The sequence below is a fragment of the Athene cunicularia genome (assembly GCF_003259725.1).
Source record: "Athene cunicularia isolate RWA chromosome 4 unlocalized genomic scaffold, athCun1 chr4_part2, whole genome shotgun sequence".
Taxonomy (NCBI): Eukaryota; Metazoa; Chordata; class Aves; order Strigiformes; family Strigidae; genus Athene; species Athene cunicularia.
In genome coordinates this window covers 23551265-23572811 of record NW_020799099.1, presented here as the reverse complement: position 1 = coordinate 23572811, position 21547 = coordinate 23551265, and the positions used below count along the sequence as shown (strand labels likewise).

Sequence of the window (21547 nt, the reverse complement as noted above, 5' to 3'; positions counted from 1 at the left end):
GCAGGGGGTGTTGCCCCAGGTGAGGGGAGTGTGCTGCCCCGGGGGGTGCTGGCGCTGGGGGGCGCCGGCGGGCGCCCGAGGCCTCTGCCGCGGCTCCCTGCGGTGGGAGCGGTGTGCCCGCCGGGCCCCGCAAAGCCCGTGGGGAGCGCCGGTCTGGGAGGGGGAGTGGGAAGCAGCAGTAAGCCTGTGTCTGGGGTGAAGGCAGGGAGGTGTTCTTACCGGAATTGCAAAATGGAGAGGATGTGGGTTTTGTTTAATTTTATTTATTTTAAATGTTTTCTGTGGGGACACCTCTTGCTGGGGCTATGCGGTTATGCAGTGGAGATGCTCTGTTTCTGCTTTAACTCATTCGCTGTTATGCCGTGCCATTCTGCTCTCTAGCCTGCTCTACACTGGACATTAAGTTGCAGTAAAACGAAGGCAAACGGAAGAAGAAAGTAGGCTTGGAGGTTTAGGGGTAGACAGAAGCGGTACATGCCCTCGTTATTGGGTGATGCTGATAAAAGGAGCACATTTGCTAGTTGAAATCTCACAAACAACAGGAAAGGAAAAAACGTCGTGACCTGGCAGTTGTCAGACTTCTTTGTTTAGAGAGCATCCAGCCTTGAGTGTTTGCTTGTTTGCAAGCATAGTATTTACTTAACTAACTTTCCCAGAAAGGGTGCAGTTGCGGCTTTAGAATATGTTTGTACGATTGTGTGAGGAGACTGTATGTCATGATAGTTATTAAAAAGGAAAAAATAAAGGCAAAATATAACATGTCCTGTCATGATCTTACATGCAGTAATTATTATTTTACCAAACCACGAGAGTTCTTTTCTCACCAAAGGGTATATACTTAGTATGTTAGCCGAGCCTTATAGCAGAGGGTGGATCTTCTTCCCACAATAGATTTCTTCAAAATATTTCCCCACAGAGTGATGTTTTCCGATCTCTAGCAGTGCTGTGTATCCTTCACTGTTTTGATGTGAATTATTCCAGGAATGTCGGGGTTTGAGGACGTTGGGTTATACCTTGCTACTTCCCCCCCCTTTTTTTTTTTTGTTATATATGGGGAATCTGCAAATGACCAGCTTTGCTGCGTTACATCTCTTCTTATCTCTAAAACATGAATATAAGCTGGCTGTGTTGTGATCTGTGAAGAACAGGAATGGGTGATGTGGTTGGGTACTGCAGCTCTTGCACTTTTTCAGTCCAATTTTTAAAAGGGACCAGGAACTTTAATGCCCTAACTGATGCATGAAAAAAAAAACCAAACAAACCCAAACTATTTCCCAAAGGGTTTATCCTCTGAAGAGAAGCATTCAACTTTTTAAATGTGTATCTAGTTGAGCGCTAGCAATAACTAGCCACTTTTAAAATTTTAGTTAATTGAATAGAAACCTTTATCTATATTTTTAATATATACGTGTGTGTATGTGCAGATGCATGTCTGTGTTAGTGCCTGACCGCACTAGAATATTTATATAATTGTTTTAGTATAAGGAGGGTATGCAGCTTGAGGAGGTAGTTTGCAGTGTAATATGCATTTTTAGTTTCTTTGCTAATGTCAAAGAAATGTAACTAACCAAACTGGAAATGGACTGTGAAATTGTCATATGAAGCCTTGTTTCAGGATACAGCCTCTACTTGAATGCATGATGTCATAAGAGATGCAGCAGCTTTCCTGGGGGGGAGAAACAACCACATATTAAAACAGTTGTGGTTTTAAAAATGTGCTATGTCTTCAAAATAAGTAAATTAAAAATGTGCCTCACAAGGCCATTGGAGGGTATTTAGCTGTGCCTGTAAACTCAAATGGGAAGTGGCTATGTAGGTTTTCGCTCTTGTGTGGAAAGTGCTGCTCTGTCCCCTTGGGATAGAGCTGCACAGGGATTTGTCAGCAAAATGTTTGGAGGATGGAGGGGTGGGATTCAATGGAGATGACTTATAAAAACTAACCAAAAATTTAGTTAAACCCACATTTTTCTAAAGGATCTGGCATGCCTCATTATCTATGATAGGGATTGGTAAACCTCAGGGTGCTTCAGAAAATCTGGCTGCTAGTATGAATGAGGGTTGAACTCCTCAGAAATACCACCCTCATGTGATTCTGAATTACTGGGAGCTTGAACTCTTCCTGTTTTAAATAGTCTTACCTGGAGGAAAAAACATCTTACCAACTGTGTTGCATCCCCCTGCCTGTCACAGCAACTCCTTGCGTGGAATATGAACACAAGGAAAGTAATTAAAGTATTTTTAGCATTTTAAATGAAATTATCACTAGGAAAGATGACTGTAGTCTATGGGGAGCAGACTGTTCAGTAACCCTTTTAGAAAGATATCGCAAATTAATATTTAGCTCGTGTTGTACAATGTCATTGTAGTGCAAGTTGTATAGTGGTGAAATTTTTCAGCTTGGAGGCAACATCCACTTATACTAGCAGGGAATGTGATCTTTGGATCTTAAGGTTTCCTGCTATTGTGCTGCTTATATCTTCGTAACAAGGTAATTCCCCAGGCTGGGAGAGATGGCAGTCCCCTATTTCTGCTGTTTCAGATGTCAGTTTTGAAATTAATCCTTACCTTAGTGTTGCTACCTTCAGTGGGCTGCTTATGCTGTGTGTGTTTTTTTCGAGACAGAACATGAAGTTCGCTATAAATATAGCAGTTGTGTCATTTAAAGCACATGCACGCACTTCAATTTTACTGTGTCCCACGGCATTCCTATTCTTAGCATAGGAAATAGTGTAGACAGCATAGAGGGTATATTCCATCAGGCTTTTGTGCTGAGGGCAACCAAATACAGCATACACAACGACTGATTTAACGAGACAGAGACTTGTAACCTCCTGCTTTTTCTTCTGGGTGCTTTGGAGCTGGCCAGTGAAGCCCATGTCTGGATGTGAATGAATTATGCTATACAGGAGCAATGGGATTCATAGCATGCTTTAAAGCACTTAATAAGGGATCTTAGTAAACGGTTTGTGGTAGGAAATTACACTGCCGATGAAGTACAACTGGAAAATCCAATCCTTTCCCTCCCCCATTCAGCTCAGTCCTGCCTTGAAGGGATCACACCTGACTATGACCACAGCTGACAGGCAAGGATAGTGGGGTGAGAGATGAACGCCTGTTACCTAGGAGCTTAGATTAGGAAAGGCTTTATTGCTAATACTTAGAATTTAAATTAGCTTTGGAAACAAACCGAATGTATGCATCTCCTATGTGCCCAGGAAGGAATCTTGTTTCCTTGAGGAACCTTTGGTGCTTCAAGGGTTACCTTTTGCTTTTCAACTCTGTGCTAAGATAGTAAATGCTGCTGCTGTAAATTGCCTAGTTTAAAACTTGTCATGGTGAGTCATAAGACTTGATGTCTCAGATCTTTCATTTTTTTCTTTTCTTTCTTCTTCATTTTACAAAAAAAGCTTTAATTGGTTTCTGGTTCAAGCAGAGGAGTTCTCAATGTCTTATTAGTATAGCATGTTTAACAAATAAGCCAAACCTATTGAGATTAGGAGTGACAAGGGAGTGTTACTAAAATCTTTTACATGCTTCTGGGATGAGAGCTGTTTCCTCCCCCCCAGCTTTTGTGCATTAGCATCCCATTGTCATTATCAAGTTCAGGCTGAGTAATTCCTTGGGCCTTTTGTATTGCTATGCCTTTTCCCCTTCCCTTGTTATCCTACTCTCTGGAATTCCTGACTTTCGCTGAGTGCAGCACGGAAGATAACACCTGACTGCTGGCAAGCTTCATCAGTGTTATCTGTCCATTGCTGTTGGAGCCAAGCTGTCAGTGTGCTGCTCCATATGAACTGCTGCTTCTTGGGAAATTCTTGCTGCAGTTTAGGGGTGTGTGTATGTGCATATGCACATATTTGGGTTGCAGGAATGTGTTCAGTTCAGCAAAATACTTTATCTGAGTTTATCAGAAATAATAGAGTTCTGCATTGGCCAGTACACCACAGGTACCTATGTTGATTTGTTCAGTTTGATCACTTTTGAGAATTTTTAAAGATTTCCTTAAGCAGTGGTCCCAAATACAACACTATAACTAAAAGTTTGGACCTGTTAGTCTAAAAGCATTACAGTTGATTTGGGCAGTTGGTTGATTTTTGTTTTTTGAAGCAGAGTGATTTTGCTGAAAGAAAAAATCAGGTCTGCTGGGTTTCAGAACAGTTCTACTGTTTTACAGATGGAGATGGCACGGGCATGAAGGTGCTGACTCAGTACCTGAGCTGAGCTGTCTTGATTCCTCTTTGTTTGTATGTATATTGCTGGCAATCCCTTTTTACTGGCAGTCCATAAACCTGACAGTCGTGCAGGAAATGCCTCTTTTGGTTGTTTTCACCTCTTGCTCTGAGCAGCTTATCGCTCTAGGATCACTTTTGAGTACTTGTTTCATTCACATTCCTTCCCATGTTTCTTTTGCCCAGGAAGGATACATGACTTGCTGAAAAGAGAGAAAATGCTATGCTGGGGTTACTCGTCTTTTGGACAACCTGGGATAGGTAGCAACCTCCAGGTCATTGTTCCTGAACCACAGGTGTATGGATTCATTCATGACAGAAATGTCAAGGAGGTGGCATGTGGAGGAAACCACTCCGTGTTCCTGTTGGAAGATGGAGAAGTGTATACCTGTGGCTTGAACACCAAAGGCCAACTGGGGCATGACTATGAAGGAAGCAAGCCAGGTAAGTCTGCTTTTTATGTGAGCTTCAAACTGTCTTGAGGCTGGTGGACTGAGAAGATTATAGAAGCTGCTTTGTGTTGATTGCTCTAGAGCTGTGAACAGAGCTGAAGATCATGTGTAGTAACACAGTAATGATGCTGAATAATATTTGCTGGCTCTGGAAAACTAAAGCTGAGCAGCATGGGTGGGGAGACAGGTCTGCTCAGTTTGGGAAATGCATCAAAACAGAGGCAAGTGCAGATGGTATCAGGGCAGATCTTGTTATTTGGCATTACGCTGCCTTTTTATAAAAGGGAAGAGAGGGCCATGAGTCACAAGTGTCTTCTGCTTTGTCTTTCCAATTGCACTGTATCCTTATGACTACTCTTGTTCAGTTACTGTTGGGAATTTTGTCATTTACAGCAAAGAGAAGAGATCTGTGTTGAGTATCGTTGTGGAGAACAAACTTGGTTTTGGCCATGAAGGTTTATAAATGTTGTTTTCCCCTCTTGAAAATCTCTTGTCAACTTGTACCTTCACTCCTTCATGCCTTCTTATTCTAGAAGATCATTATAGACGTGTTCCCCAGACTCAAACTGAAGTTTTCTTCATTGTGTTCCAGTGGGCAGAACCTGTGTATACAGAACCACAGGCAGCTAATGCCTTCTCCTTCCCAGGGTGAAGGAGTGGTTTAATTGTGTATTGTTACTTTGAGACACTCTGAAGCCTTTCTTTAGGGACTGACTGTTGAATGTTGGCTTTCCAATTCACCTTCCATTAACTTACTGGTTTTGGCATATGGTAAAGACACAGGTATTTGTTTCCAAAATAAAATAAGAAACCCTCTGTGGGTAATTAGATCAATAAGACATCATCTTTTTCTCAAACTGCAGGCTTGCAGTAGGTCTTGGGGCTTTTGCTTTGCACCCTATTACTACACGATAGAGATGAGATGTGTAGAAAATAGCTGCAGTTCCTCATGTAGTATGTGCAAATCTGACCTGACTGATTCCACTGCTCCTTTTTTTCTGTCTGTGTGCCTTTTGTCTCTTTCTCTCAAAATGGGGTGGTACATGTTGGATGCTGGATGTCTGCTGTGCAGGGTTAGAGGAGTTGACCTTGAATCTGGCCTCTCTTGCTTTTCCTGCAAGTAGTTTCCAGACAATTACTAAAAGAGGTCAGGATTATCACGAGTGCTTAAACCCTCTCTCTGCACAATCACTCTTCATCTTCTGAGGACTTGTAAATTTAACCCCTGGAATAAATGAGATGCTTAGTAAAAGGAAGCCAAGCCTAGTGAATATCCTACCTAACCTGATGAGGATACTTAATCCTGCAAATCACCTAACTAGCTGCCTAACTCTAGTGCAGAGGCCCCAGAGATTCAGTACTGTTCTGAGTGCTGTAAAGATGTGTACTCTGAGAAACATCTTCGGGCTAGCCTGTGTTTTGCCAATAAAATAAAGCAAGCATATGATATTGAAAATGGAGGCTTCACAGTGAGTAGATGATCAGAGCTGGAAATGGATCTCATGAATCCTGAATGTTAAAGTGTAGACCTCTAGCAACTAGGTCATTCTGCCTTCAGCTAGGACTGTAGAAGAGGGGCAGCCTGAGATTTGGAAATAGAAATAAAAAGTTCTTTGGGTTTGATCCCAAGTGCCCCTCTTCTACCCCTTAAATTAAGGGACTGTCTCTAAGGTATGACACTAACTCCCAGTTATACTCCAAGTTTCATTTATTCTGAAAAAGGTTCTGCAGTGCTGCTCTCTGAGGAGCCTTTGACCATCCTTGAGAAACCATGTTTCTCAACTGACACAGCACTACCAGCTTGCCTGCAATGGGGATTCTGCTGGCTGGGGCAGGTGAGGGATGTGCTTTAAAGCAAGTAACAGTTTTCCTTTTCAGCTCATGGTGAACACTCACAGCAGTCTTTATGATAAAAACAGTAAAATGGGGGAGAGTCTCATCCCACACACTGCTTTGTGTGGGTCTGCTTTGGCTTGCGGCTATGGGAACTGAATTTCTTAATTCTCCTTTGAAATAGGAACAAGAAGAATCAAGCACTCCTCTCACACCCACCTCCCTTGCATGGGATAAAGATGACCTTACACTTTCCATACAGAAAGGTGTGTCAAAGATCATCTTTCTTATTCTCCATTAGTTGTGGACCTATGAATGAAGCCATATCTGATGGGAAGTGAAGAGTATGTGTGGGGTATAGGGTACTGAGCTGATGAAGATGGTAGAAGACTTTAGGAGGTGTCTGAAGTAGAGAACAGGAGAAATGCCTGGAACTGCGAGTCTTGCAGCTGCATCTATCCAGCCGCTGCTGGACAGGGCAGTGTTGGCTGAGGCCTCCTTGTTTTACTGCCTTATGTCTTGATTCTGCCTGACTTGTGAAGGCAGCTGGAAGTGGCTGACCTCTGCCCAGCTCTGGAAGTGAGCTGTATCTTCTGCTGTGGGAGGTTGTGACACAATACTGTATGTCCCCTCCAGGAAGCCTCTAGAGAGCCCCTTCTGGACTTCAGAAGTGAGTACCATGGCCTGCAGAGTGGCTTGGTGGTTGTTTGAGAGTAACATCAAGACATGAAAATATGCAGGGGGTCTTGAACCTTCTGAAGGCTAGATGACTTGAGGGGTGAAGTGAACTCCTTCCTGCTGCCCAGGTCTGTGCTTGTAAGAGGAAACTCCTTTTCATCTCTCACGCTTTTTGTGTATGGGTGTACGTGACACTTATGGTGTCAGCATGCTAAAAGCTTCAATTAGTGTTTTCAGAATACATGATCGTGTTTAATGAGAGATGGTTATTTCCCAGGATGGTGTCTGCTTGTGAATAAAATTCTGGGACTTTGCAATGCACTGAACATGGTTCTAACCTTGTTCTCCTTGCAAAGCTTTCATTACTAATGACTTACAGTGGGAGAAGAGTTGTTTTATTTTCAGTGAGTGCCTTTTAAAGACCTTGCCTCCCTTTTCTTCCCTTACTATGTATTCCAAATAATTTTTGTTTCTTTTGTTCTGCTGCCCATTTACACGTATCTGTAGGAGGAGGATTCAGTTTTGCTTCTCATTCATGTTACTCACAAAAATGTCAAACAGCGGTACAGAATTGTTTCAGCAATTCCTCTTAGAGGAGTCCTTTAGAGGGCACCTTTTGAAATTAAAGAAACTTGTTAATTAAAAAGCTGTGTTTACTGTCACATCAGCTGAGCTTGTGGATGTAATGCAGAGACAGGATAGCAGCCAGTGAAGTGTTTCTCGTTCCTCTCCACTACAGGGAACAGAAATTACTGGGGGACTGCGTGCTACTGAAAGAGTATGAGTTAATAGAGGTATATTTTCTGGAAGTGCCCTTTCCTTGGATTTACATTGTGGTGGTAAAATTAAGATGTCTAAGAAGTTTATCCTAACTATAAGAACATTCATTTTGACTGAAAGCTAACAGCCTGTGATAGTTTCCAACTCCCCACTTCTGAGCTAGGGTAATAGGGGTGTGCCACTCCTATGGGCTCCACAAAGAGCTGTCTCCCCACACTGTTATGCTAGTTACTGTTTCATTTCTTTGAATTGTGGTAGTTAGCAAGCTACTTGAGTCCATACCTCTCAGGGATGGATACCTGGCTTTATTAATATTGAAATGATGAAACCTCTCTTTTTTTTTTTTTCCTCTCCTGAAGCAGTCTATAGTTTGTGTCTCTGCAATCATTTGACAGAGATGTAGAGGGGGAGATGCTGTCGCAGTGTTCTCTCACCATGGCCATAGTTAATAAAGCTTCTGACTGACCTGTCCTAATTCTTACTTGTGTTGTTACTCACTTGGAGTCCCCAGAGTCTCTGGCAATGCCTTAGGAGAAGCAACACAACAATCTTTGTTGTGAAGTACTGAACCCACTGTTTTGCAAAATCAGCCTGAGTTTGCATTAATTCCTGAGCACTGCTGTTAGGGTAAAAGCTGGCAGAGGAACTCTCTAAGACTCGTTTTAGCATTTTAGAAAGCAGGCATTCTTTATTGCAGTGCTGGATACACTAAAACAAAAGTTCATCCTCTATATACCTTAAAGACATGAATATTCATACATTTTCCAAGAAGTCTCCACCTTGTCATCAGTGGTCATTTGGGGATTTAGCCCTCTGCTCCTTTTTCCCTTTTATGGTCATGAGTCTTTTGAAGGCAATTTCTTCTCCTTGGATGTTTCCCAACTCTGTTGTCCAGCCAAGATGTTCTTATCTGCCTTGTTTGAGCATTTTTGACAGGATGTATCTATTCTCAAAGTCAGGATATTTTCTCTGTACATTTTAATCACTCAGGCATTGTTAAAGACAAAGTTAAACATTGTTTGGTAAAATAATTTCTTAATATTTAAGGTGTAATGGATCACTAATTGTTACAGGCCTCAACTTGCAGGCACCAACTGCTTGCAGGCATCAGCTAGCAGGCATCATTGTCAGGTGCTAACATACATTATGTATCTCTAAGGGGAAGTGATAATTTAGTACTGCAATAGTTTTAGGAAACAAGAAATGTATTCTTCACAACTATATCTAAATTTCTACTTCTTCAGCTCAGTAATTTGACTTGGTTTGATTTTCTTTGGGTCTGATACATCTTGACTGTCTGTGATGATTCTTAGGTAAGTGTGTTTTATCTGAATGTGCATGCCTGTGCTGGGGAACAAATGACAGGCCCAGGTACCCAAGGTAAAGGTTCTTTTGGGATTTAGGCTGAATTATAGGGGAATGTGAAATTACTAGCTGGTTGTTAGCCATTTGTAAAGCTTTAAAAACATCCTTGAGTCTGAGATGTGGAACTTATTTTCTAGTTTGCAGATTTGTTTTCTGCAAGTCATTTGGACTGTTTGACCTCTGCTAGTGAGAAAACCTGGGCTTTGGTGATTAGTGTCTTAAGAGAGTTACGGGAAAATATCTGGTGCCAAATCTGCCTGAAACCTTTTCTCTGGTAGCATACAACAGAGAAAACCATGGTTATTTTACCAAATTTCCTGTCTGGATGCAAATGTGCAGGGTGGCATTGCCTACGTGTGCATTGTGGAATTGATCTGTTCAGAGCTGCTAGAAATACTACGTTCAATCTCTTTCGAAAAGCAGGGAAAAAAACCCTCCCAAACAAAAACTTGCTACATGATCCAGATCCCCTGGATTTCTCTGAACTCAGTGGCCTTTCTTTTCAAACATAAATCCACTTGTCCTGACCCTCAGCACGAGGTTACAGTGACCAGACACCTTGGTGTTCACTGTGGCATGCCTGTTAATCATAAACCCTGTAACAGCTGAGAATTCAGATGCGCGACCTGCTTGGAAGGACAGTCTGTATGGGTCTTTCTCTTAGCCTCTTACTGGTGGCTAAGAAGTCAGCCAGGAGGCCCTGGTTGCTCAGGAGGAGCGGTTGCAGGGCTTGTGGTGTTGGAAGCGGCTGTGGAAGTGAGCAGGTTGCAGCAGCCATAGCTCCTTGTCTGCACTAAATAGGTTGAGAGCTGCTCACAGGGGGATGACAGTGGCAGGAGAATGGTTAGTTCCCTTTACCTTCCTTCTCTTTGCATGAACAGTGAAACAAGGAAAAAAAATCTCAAACACCCGTAACTCCAGGAGGTTCCACTAAGCGGGCTTTTCACAGAGCATCTGAGATAGTTTTGTCCCCCTATTTGGGTATGAAGCTGAGGCTCAGCACGTGGCTATTGCAACACTTCCCAAGTGCTGTGGTCTGGGAGAGTCCTGCTTCACATTCATCATCTTTTCTTTACACCCTGAAAGTAGAGCCACATGCTGTAAAAGATGTAGTAGAGGCATTGGTCCTGCCAAAGCTTGGGAGGACGTGCCTGGAAACAAGTGTGCTGAGGGATGGAGCCATCTGGGGAACAGAGAGGCCCTTGCAGTCAGGCCTTAGGTGCTGGCCTGCAGTAGCTGACTTTAAACCTGAAAAATACTAAAGGAAGGATTAAGATGCAATTTATGTTTCAGCACCTATTGTAAACATTATTTGTAAAAAGAGCAAGATTATTAAACTGTCTGCCCCTTGCAGAGTTGGGTACGTTTATTTGTAGTCATCCCTTTCCCTCCTTTGATCACTTACAGGATCCGACCAAGTTGTTTGAGGTGGTTGTGCAACTAATGACTGCAGCAACATCCAGCAATGTGGACTTGCATTATGGTATGTCCATCTCAGCTGAATTGGTGCAATTTGGGCTTCAGGATGATTTTAGGTTTCAAAATTAGGAGGCTGGATTTAAAAATTACTTCATTTTAAAATATGTATATGTACATATAGGTACAAAAATATGTATATGATTGAATGAAAAATAAAATCAAAGGAAGGTTTTCCCTTAGATATCTTAAATATGCATGCGTTGTGTTCAATTGGTTGCCTGAGGACTCTGAATATGCCAGACATTTATAGTGGGCTGCTTTAAAATTTGCATGGTTTGGATTCATGGGAACTGACTTCTACCAGTACTCTCTGAAACCACAGGATTAGAAGAGCCTAAACTGAGGAGAGATAAGGCTCTTTAGGAGAGCCTAAACCAGTAGAAATCTGTTTTCTTGTCAGTAAAGAAATTTATAGTCGGGTCCTGAAATGGCTATAATGTGTTCTCAGATGTAATTCTGAAGTGCTGTCTCTAAAAACACATTATTAAAACCACCAGATTTCCCTTTTGATTTCAGTTTGCTGAGAGGTGAAAACAAGAGTGGTGAGCCCAGGGAAGCCGATACTCTTGTGTGTGTGGTTTTTTTTTTTTGTTTTTTTTTAGAATCAGTACAGCCTATTTTACTGAGGACCTGAGGGACCACTTTAATGTCTCTTGTCTTGAAAGGCAGAGTTTCAGTAGGAATTACCACCTTTTTACCCTTTAGTTGGAGATTTGTAGGTTGGTTTAGCAACTTAAACTTGCATTTATTTTGGTTGTATTTGTTGTTCCTATATTGTGTGTACCATTCAGAGGCTTTCTGAAGGTGCAACAGAAATAAAGGCTGTCTGCATGCCTGGTTTAGAAGGACTATGAAACCCTGGTGTTGGCCTCCAAAAGAGGCATAACTGTCTGTGATGATTTTAAGTTTGACTCAGTCAACATTAAACAGCCTGATACTCCTCCATAAGTTGTATTGGAAAGAAGAATTTATCTGTGAAAGATCTCTCTGAAACTTTATTTTCTTATCAGAAATCAAATATGCTTGACACTTAAGGCTGCTAGTAGAAAACAGCTGTTCCTACAGCAGAGCTGTGAAGAAATGCTTGCTCTCTTAACACCTGACCTGCCTTTTAAACAGCTGTCTGCCTATATAAACTCACCAAAAAGGAATGTACAGATGCTCGTACCTCCTTTTCTCAGAATGCATTTCAAATCTTCTACAAGATTTTATTAATTTAGTATATGTTTAGTCGGACTGCATTATGTGCCTTTAGCAGTCACCATGATTCTTCCCAGTACTGTATTTTCAAGCAGTATTTGTGAATCTGATGGGGATGTCATTGAAGCAAGGACAAGTGTGCTGTTCTGAGTATGCACTGTGCAGGTGTGGCTTTTCAGGAATGTGCGGCTCTGTCCTGCTTCCATGCAAATCACTGCAGGTTTGAAATAAATGGGAACAGAGTAAGGAGCACACGGAGTGCTTTAGAAAAATCACATGCCACTTTGTTAAAGCCTGGGGCTGCCACAAGTGAGACTATCAAGAGCAGATACCTAGAAAACTTCACCTCTCTCCTAGAAAAAATAATACAAAATGCCTATGCGAAGGCTATATGCTTCCTGTTGTGCAAAACTGCTCCAATAGTGTGAAAAGATGGCAAAATTAGCACCTATCCAGAAGCAGAAGATCAAAGCCCTTGTGGCTTGCTTGCAGTGTGCATGGTATGCAGCAATGCTCTCTGTCTTGCAGGGATTTGGAGGTGCTTCACTTTGAGCTCTCTGCTCAGATGTGATCACCTGCTACAGAAGGACACTCGTACAGCAGTGATCTGCAGGACTGAGCACAGCAGATGGACAATAGGAAACTCTTACATCCTGGGGCAGTGATTTGCTGCCTGGAGTAACTGACTGAGCCCTAAGGACAGGCTGTAGAGCCTTAAATCTGTTGTGGTTTGCCAGCATGTGTGCCGGAAGGGGCTGTGTTAAGGCAGCTGGACAGGGAGCAGTGCTGTGTTTGGGGGAGCACTTCAGGGAAGAAACTAACAGATCTTTATTCCTTGCAGTGTTAGGAGGTCAAAGTGCTGGTTTTTAAGTGGAGCTGTCAATTTTATGCTGCTTGCCTTTTCTTTTGTGTTTATAAGGTTAGCTCAATAGTTGCTACAGGACTATGTTAACTTCTCCTGGACTGTAGTGAAGGGCTTATTCTTCCTTTCCTCTGGTCTGCTGTCCTTGCTTATTGCTATTGACCTTCATCACAGCTCTCAAGATTGTTATGGCTTTGCTTGGGATTTCTCAGGCAGACATACAGCTTTGCACTGTAGTGCCAGCACATCAAATCCAGTATCTATGCACCCATCTCCCTAATTCCTCCTTCTGCCTCTGATGTCCATCCTCAGCACATCACCCTGAGGTCTGGCGCATCCTGCCCATGCTGGAGTTGCTTCGTGGTATTTGCTGGGGTGTGTATGGTGGACCCTGGGGGGTGTTCAGCAGTCATGGCCCAGCTGCAGCTTCTGTTGTGCCAGTGGCCAGCAAGCCTGGCCAAGTGACCACCTTTACAGCTCTCTGCAGTAACCTGAAGAGGAAAACAGGCTTGCTCTGGGTTTCCTGAACATACATTTTTCCTGTGATTCTTTCACAAGTCTTGATTCTTTCCCCCTTTGAAAGACCTGCCCTTACTTGTTTACCTCTAGGGTCTGAAGGTGGATTATTCCCTCAGGCAGCTTATGTGTGTCAGACCGAAGCCTTCTCTTTTTGCCCAGCTCTTTCAAAGAGCCTTCTCTGGCTGGCTGTGCCCATGCCCGTCTGCTTATGGCTCCTCAGAGAGGCACTTGCACAGGCTATGTCCCTTAGACAAAAACCAGCAATGTGGGGAAGTAAAAGGCTTTCTATGGCTGTGTCTGAGGAGGAGGTTTGCTTTCTCAGGGTAGGCGTCTGCTCTCACAGTTGTGAGGGGGAGTAGCTGGCAAAGCATATGTGAAGTGACACCCTGGGGTGTCACAGTGTCCTCTCTTCTTGCTTCTTGCTCTTACATTCCTGCCTTGACATGACCACAGGCGGCTTTATAAAGTAAAGGCAGTGCTAGTAACTAAACCAGCCTCCCTCATACTTAAGCCTGTAAGTAGGTATGCTAAATAAATTAATGGGCAGTACTGTACGTGTTGTGCAGGGAAGCAGTCATCTCAGTAAGCGTTGCTAGTGTCTGTGGATGAAAGGGGACTGCAGAATTGTTCTGTCTGTTACTTGGAGCTTTTCAGCCTTGACCTATGGACAATGTTCCCATGCCTGTGACCAGCAGTTTTCCTCGGAATGTCACCTGCTTTAATCTGTACTCTGTCCTTTACTGTCTTCCCCTCTTCTATTTTTTTGTCCAGTGAGTCTACTTCATGTTTACATTTCCTCCTTTGTAAGCAAATGATCAGAGCCTTATCAGCTTCAGTGCTGCTGTTGAGTGTCTCTTTAACCAGGCTGCCCTTGGTACTGCTCTGCTTTCTGCTGCAAGCATAGCAGCAGTTCACAAAGTTCATGAAAGGTTGTGAGTTGGACTTGTAAAACCCAGCCTCTTTAATGGATATAGTAAACTTCAGTTGTCAGAAGTTGGAGGAGGTTATGAAACAAATAAATTAACAGTCAGAATCCAATCTAACTGTTAAGCAGGTATTCTTTTATTGGCAGTGCTGGGGTCACCCTGGGGATTCTCCACCATAAGGGCTCCCAGAATTAGCAAGGGACATCAGGTTACGTACACAGAAATTATACATATTCATTAGATCTCCTAGAAAGGAGTGTCTTATAATAATGAGTTCCTGGAATTCACTTACGTAGTCCGTGCATGTGTAGTGAAAATAGGGTGAGGGTCTTTGGTGGTCGAGGGAGGAAGTAAGTAGTCTTCTTCACAGTGTTTGCTAGTTGACCCTCTTTCTGGAGCATGCACTGTAATGTCCAGGTGTCTCCCTCCTAAGTCAGCAAAATCATTTTTCCTGTAATAGGGTCTCTGTGTCTCTTGTTTAAGCTCTCCCTTACATCATTCTAGGAGTTGCCCTAGTGTCCACCAAAGGGCTTGAGTCTGCTGTCAGTGACTTAGGTAGGGAGCCTAACGAGTGTTTCAATCTAACCTAAACAGACAAAGGGACCTAAGGAAACAGTTGAGAAGTCAGGAGTCCTTGAGAAACAAATGAAGCAAAACACAAGCAAAGCTTTGGAACAAATGAAGCAAAGCTTTCATACATCACATCACAGTTTAGTCTTAATAATTGTTAGATATTCATTTGTTTGAGCCCTTTAATTCCCTTTCATTTGCATGCTGATGTAAATATTTTCTTGCTCCATACTTCAAAGCTTTTGCCTCATACTAAGAGAAGTTTTTGAGAATAAGGTGGGCTGCCATACATAGGTGAAAACAGCAGGCAGAAAGCAAGAGCAGCTGCCTGTGCAGTGGGGATGGGGTCTCTCCATGGGGTTTGCTCTTGTACTCTTGTGCCATGAAGGTGCAGAGTGCAATGTTTCCTGCACCCTTGTGCGCAGTAGTCTAAATGCAAGACACAAGCAGCATGTCATGCTTTCTCAGGCTCAGCAAGGAGGAAGAAGGTAGCAGTGGTGAAATCGTGGGGCTGGTGTCAGGCAGCACCGTTGCCGCTGCCTACATGCTGTGTGTTGTATACCTAGCCATGCCAGAGAGTGTCTGCAGTCACAAAGGTGTGTTCCTGAAATCATCCTTCAGCCCATACCACCTCCCTGTAAGCCTCCCTCTGTTACTGCTGACAAAACCACAGCCTTCAGAGGTGGTGTGGCTGAATCCATAGGAGCAGTTTTAGCTGTCTGGGTTAGATTATGTTTTCAGAAGCACCTGATAAGCAAAATACAGACTTTCCAAACTTAAGTGATTTATAAAGTCTGATTTCTTCCCCCCAGTCCCAGACTCCAAATGTTGTCTGTGGCAGCTGTGAGCACAAGATGCTTAGGTGGTTGGAGTTGAAAGTGTGCAAAGGGAAATCAGAGTCTCATTTTTCAGGGCTTTAAAGGAGAGAGGAAGAGGCAAAAAGGTCTTGACAAACAGCATGATTTTCCCCTCCCTAGATACCAGTTTTCAAGTGGCAGAATCATGCTTCCACATGGCAGAATCACACTTCCACTGGGAATGATGTTTCTTGGAAAAGTTAGTGAGTGTACTTGTGCTGCTAATACTGGTAAAAGCATTGAATAGCTAAGACATTAAAGTTAGGCTGACAGAATAAGGAGAAACCATCAGGGGAGGGAGAAATCTTGGGTGCACTTTGGATTGCAAGCATTTCAGTTGCTGCACTTCATTTTTCTCTTTTCCTCTTCCCAATTTCATAAAAGCACTCAGACATGTTTTTATTCTCAGCTGACTTCCTTATGACTGAAGCCATGAAGCTCATCACAGCCTAGAAATACGGACAGGATGTCTGTATGCAGAGACACCTCTGGGATGTACAAGTGGAGACTGAGGAATGAGCTGAAGCTTCCTACTTACTATATAAAAAAACTTGTCAGGGAGTTTGGTGATCCACTGTTTACTTGCTTTTTGTATGGTGGTTTAATGAAACGTTGGTGACTGATAGGTTTGGGTCATGGTGGGTTTTTTTTTCATTTTCTTGTAGTATCCACTGAAGGCAGTAAAAATTTTTCATGGAGTTTTTTGCTGTTGGATCAGGCTTCCATAAGTGCTAATGCTGTTAGTGTCACCTTGTTAGATGGCTTTACGTGTTGGTGTAGTTAATCTCTGAAAGGAGAGAACTCGTCTCCACTCTTGTAAGAATTAGGTCTTTTCAGTACTCAGAGAACAGAAGGACCATATGGGTGAAGTGTAGGTTGCTATTGGTGTCTGATTAAATATTCAGCTGCCTTGTACATTAAAATGTTGTATCTCACACTTCTGATACTTAGGTCCTGGTTGCCCAATGCTCAGGCATCCTCTGTGTAGATGTGGATTATATTAATAAGCATGGCAATGCAAAGAAATTGGCTCCATCTGTCCTCAGACTTGCCAGCTGCTAGCATTTAACCCACAGGAATTTCTTGCCAACAGTTGTTTCTCCTTCCCCTGTGTTTCTACCACCATCCCTTTCTTATCTGGGCAAGCTAGTAAGACACCTATTTTGGAGGGTCTGTGAGCATTTTCCTAGCAGACAGCAACAACCAAGATGAGTAAATGCTCTGAGTTGCTTATTCACAAGCTGGGGCAGCAATGAGCAGTTTTGGCCAGGTGTCCAGGTAGACTTGAAATCACTTGAAACTCTTCCAAGCCACAGCTTCTCACCAGCAGAGAAATCCAGATTTTGCCACTGAAGGTGTAACCTCAGGGCTGATAGTTTCTCTATGTCATTTTCAGACAGCAGATGCCATCTGGTGCTGTTTGTGTGGATCCTGGTACACATATGGCTGAAGGATTCTGCAATGTCCTCTAGCAAAAGCCTGGCTTGCTAGCAGCTGGAAGCTATACATAGAAAGAGTGTACCAACTCTGATGAACTTACTAGGAGAAGGAAAGCTAATTAATCATTTATTGCCTGTGGATTCTAATCAGTGCAGTGTAACAGCACTTTGTGCTTCCAGCACTTGCAGACACTGAAGATCTTGTATAGCTTTCCAACACTGTGGGGACAAAATATAAGCCCTGTTTTATTAATAGTGAAGCATGGACTGAAGGTGAGCTTTTCATTCTTGGCTCAGCTTTGCTGCCATTTCCAAACCTTCAAGCTAAATGTGCTGACTGTCAGAAACCTGAGTTACAGAAACATATAAAACCTGTCCTCAACTTTGCTGGAGTGTCCCTGCAAACCACAGACAGGCAAGAAAACACAAGAGTAGTTCTGGGAATCAGGCCTTGTGCCTTTAGAGAAGGGCTGTCTTGAAGGCATTTTACCTGGACCTCGTTCTTTGGTCCAATGTGTATTTTATGAACAGATCTAGCAAGGTAAAGACCAAAATAAGTCAGACCTTGATATGTCTGTTTGTTGAGATCCATACGTTAAAGTGGCCAGAAGAGAGAAATGAAAATTTGAACTCTACCAGATATGAAGAACTGATAAATGACTTCTGAGTATTGGTGTTGTTTTGAGACAGCTGATGGCTTCAGAAAGAAAAAAATTGGTCAGTGTGTAGTTCTTGGAACTTGTTTTTTTTTTTGTTTGTTTGTTTTTTGCAAGTTTTATAATATGTTGAAACAATGTATTGCATAATTCCTTCAGCCCTTCCCTGTTGCTGTCAGGGTTTTGTTCTGCTTATGTTTGTATATAATTGTGCCTGTTTGGCACATTTGACTGGTTTTAGTCATCAGTTACTGAAGACACAATACTAAGAATAAACTTCACCCTTTGTACCCTTCATTTCAGTGCAGTTATCCATGTCTTCTAAAGAATGAATAATGGTGTTGTGGTGATCTGGAAATTAAAACAAATGTCTACCAACCACTAAAATGCCTCATATTTTGATGTGAAGAAGGGGTGGGAGGTCACCAAAGAAGTAATTGTCACATTTTTTTGTTAATACTACCCATGTTAGCAGGGAGATGAGATGGTACATTTGGTGGCTTGGTAAGCCTGGCAGTGAACTGAGACCCCTCTTGGACTCTCTGGGCAAGCAATACCCCCAGGGGCAGCCTGGCTTTTTTCCATCTCTGGAAGGAGATGTGCGTGAGCATGTAAAACTTAAACTGATGCTTACATGTCTTCATGACATTGCAGGCAATCTGGTCTTTACAGAGTCTTAGGAGTGTATTATGGTGAGATGGGCCATACGTGTACATTTCTAAAGGCAAAGATCTTCAGCTCCAAGACAGGCATTTTTTTTTTTTTTTTTCTGTCTGTGGTCATCCAGTGAGTCCAGATGAGGCTGTACTCTGCTTCTTGGGTGAGCAGTGCAGTCACTGAAGGCTTTCAGTGACACAGGGTGGCCTTTCAAAACAAGTCAGTATTTATTAGTCCCCTGGGAAGGCACATAGAACAAAACCAGGTTTGTGTTGCTAAATTAAACTTAAGATGGAGTCTGTGGGGACTGAAGCAACAACTCTAGATTTCTAAACCTGTTGGATGTCCTCTCTGTGTCCCAGTGCATGAAGTTCTCTTTAGTCTTTGCCACAAGCCTCCTGATACCTCGGGGCACTTTTTTTCCAGTTGGACTACTGCTGTGGTTAGAGTCTAGCTTCCTCCAACTCCTGATGCTAATCTTTGATCACTGGAGTCTTCTGTCACCTCTCCAAGGTGCTCAGATTGTTCAGGGGCAGCTTGCAGTGGTCCTTCCACAGCAAATGAGATGTATACTTACTATGGCTAATAATTTATTCCCTGGGAAAGCAGTATCTATCGTGCCTGCAGGTAGCAAAACACAGTCTCTGTTAATGAATGCTCTAGCCTCCCATATTGTCCACATTTAACATTTTATCAAAGTTGTGTTGTCCCTGGAGTGTTTGGCAGTGTGCAGGGACCAGCTTTGGAGGAAGAGCAGGATGGTGAGTTTGTGACCAGTTTTAAGAGCACAGGTGCTATGGATAATGACCAGTCTCAGTGCACTCCGGTCAGCAAGCTTACAGCAAAGTGATGAGTTCATGAATCAAAGGGATTTCTTGGGGAGATGAGGGATGGCTTCAACCCTCTCTTCTTTTGATGGTGGGATCCTCTCCAGCAGGAGCTTTAGTTTTGGACCTTCAGGTCCCAGTACAGAAACATGCTTGGCTGAACTTGGGTGATGTGTCAGGCACATTGCAGTAGCTATTTTTTTGTCTTGCTGGATGACTGAGAGCAAGAGACCATAGCCACATGTTCTGTTGAGATATCTTGTCTCTTTTTTGTGATTGACCTTGACCAGCCTGTACAGGTGCTGATTGTTTAGAGCTCACAGGTCACCAAGTAGTACTACAGTTGGATGCTTATGGGCTCACGTGTGGAAGCTGGGTGTGTAAATTGAGTTATTGCCCTCCAAACCTGTCTGTGTCTTTGTGTAAGGTGGGCAGTGGGACTGGGTGAATTAGTCCTGCTGGAAATAGCTGCAGGATGAAGGACGTTGTTAGATGATAGGGCTAAAATATGGTTGGACAGCAGGCAGGCCCATTCCTCAAGCCCTCCTAGATGTTTGTATGCTTACTACTTGTAAACTGCACCTCCATTGCAATTAATTCTTTCAAGTGAAAGAAAGCACAAGTTCAGGTAATGTTTTCCTGTGTTAGAATACGTATTTGTCACCTTTCTCTTCCATAACATCCATTAGGGATTATACTAATTTTCTGACTCCCAGACTTAGAAGGCAAGCCATCCTAGGGGTGCCTTCCTTTAAAATTAATTTTAAAATCTAGATTGATCAGTCTGCAGGTTTTGATGCTAAGTATGTTAATGATTTTCATATGCCCTTGATGTGGGGTATCATTTTCAGAGAATGACATGTAACTACCCTTCCCTCTCATGTCACAGGCAAGTGGGACTTTAATAAGACTGATCACTGCCTTGTAATTTACAGGGTGAATTCTTTCTTCATCCACCTGAAACATTTGCATTTATTCAGGAAAGAAAATAGAAAACCATCTTGGCTTCTGTTTGGCTTTTTTTTTTTCCATCAGATGTGTGGCATTTCCAGTGCTTTACTGCAAAACAAGACTCATTGATGTCTATTTGTAAAAACTTTGTGTAATGAATAAGATCTGGTTTTTGATACTGTAAGAATAGTTATCAAACCTACTTCAGTTGCCTAACATGATGTAATGATGAAGAGTGATTTTTCCAAAGGACTGAGTGTTTTTTTGTTGTTGTTTTTCGTCGTCGTTGTTGTTGTTGTTTTGTGGTTTTTTTTATTTTATTTTTTTATTATTCCTCCATAAGGCTTTCTTGCTTTACTTCCTTTCTATGGAGCTTTTTTTATGATAAGTTGATAAGTTCAAACCTGTTCCAAGCTTAGCACAGGGGATCTTGTAACACATACACTTTCATGCATCAAGCAATAAAGCAAGGGTCGGATGGGTTGGATTGGATATGAGAGCAGTGGAAGGTCAGATATGTTTTATAGAGTCTGCCAATTTCTGGGTCCTGGCTGATCTCCACATCAAAATTGTGTGACGAAACCTCAAATCTGGGAAGTCCGGTTGTTCCTAAATAACCTGATAGATTTCCCTGTATTTGTGAGTCTGTCTGTGTGTAGTTTGTCATTGTGCTTGGGGGCATGTACCTGCCTTTCTCCTATGATTTGCAGACCAGCCTTTCAGAAGACCACAGCAGCTACGTGTTTTCAGTAAAATCTGGTGCTTTCCTCTGGTAGGAAGTGTTTTAAAAATAAACTGGGGATCAGTGTACTCATCTGAATGGCTTTGCATACAGATTTGTCCAGAACTAGTGTCTGTATGTCACTGTGAGATGAATCCTGTGACAGGAGAGGTTTTCTGTTTTCCTCAGAGCAAATTGGAGCCCTGGCTGGGCAGCACATTGTGCACGTGGCCTGTGGAGAGTCTCACAGCGTGGCACTCAGTGACCAGGGCCAGCTCTTCTCCTGGGGTGCCGGCAGCGATGGACAGTTGGGCCTCACCACTATAGAAGATGCAGTGACAGTACCAAGGTAAATTTTTCAACAGGTTCAGGTTTCCTTAAGGCAGCTTCTTAGAGGTGATGCATCAAGGGTTGCTCGCCTTCCAGCTTAGAGTTAATTTCTCTGAGGGGCAGTAATTGGGCACGTCTCATGTAGGGATGTAAGGGTGATTCCTCCTCCTTTTCCATACTGTACTAGTGCTCCCTGAGCCCCTCTGGAACTCAAGC

The 21547-nt window shown here is 42.8% G+C and overlaps 1 protein-coding gene across 2 annotated transcripts in view; it reads left to right on the top strand.

The window, feature by feature from the left end:
* Nucleotides 1-343: 343 nt before the first annotated feature.
* Nucleotides 344-21547, top strand: part of LOC113479459 (probable E3 ubiquitin-protein ligase HERC3) — a 52238-nt gene continuing 31034 nt past the window's right edge. Inside the window, exons 1-3 of one of the 2 annotated variants that reach the window (XM_026847383.1) lie at nt 344-470; nt 4416-4673; nt 21191-21350. In XM_026847383.1, coding sequence (XP_026703184.1) covers nt 4448-4673; nt 21191-21350 — 386 coding nt within the window. In that variant the 5' untranslated portion in view covers nt 344-470; nt 4416-4447. The remainder of the gene's footprint in view (nt 471-4415; nt 4674-21190; nt 21351-21547) is intronic. The other variant, XM_026847382.1, reaches the window with a different exon arrangement.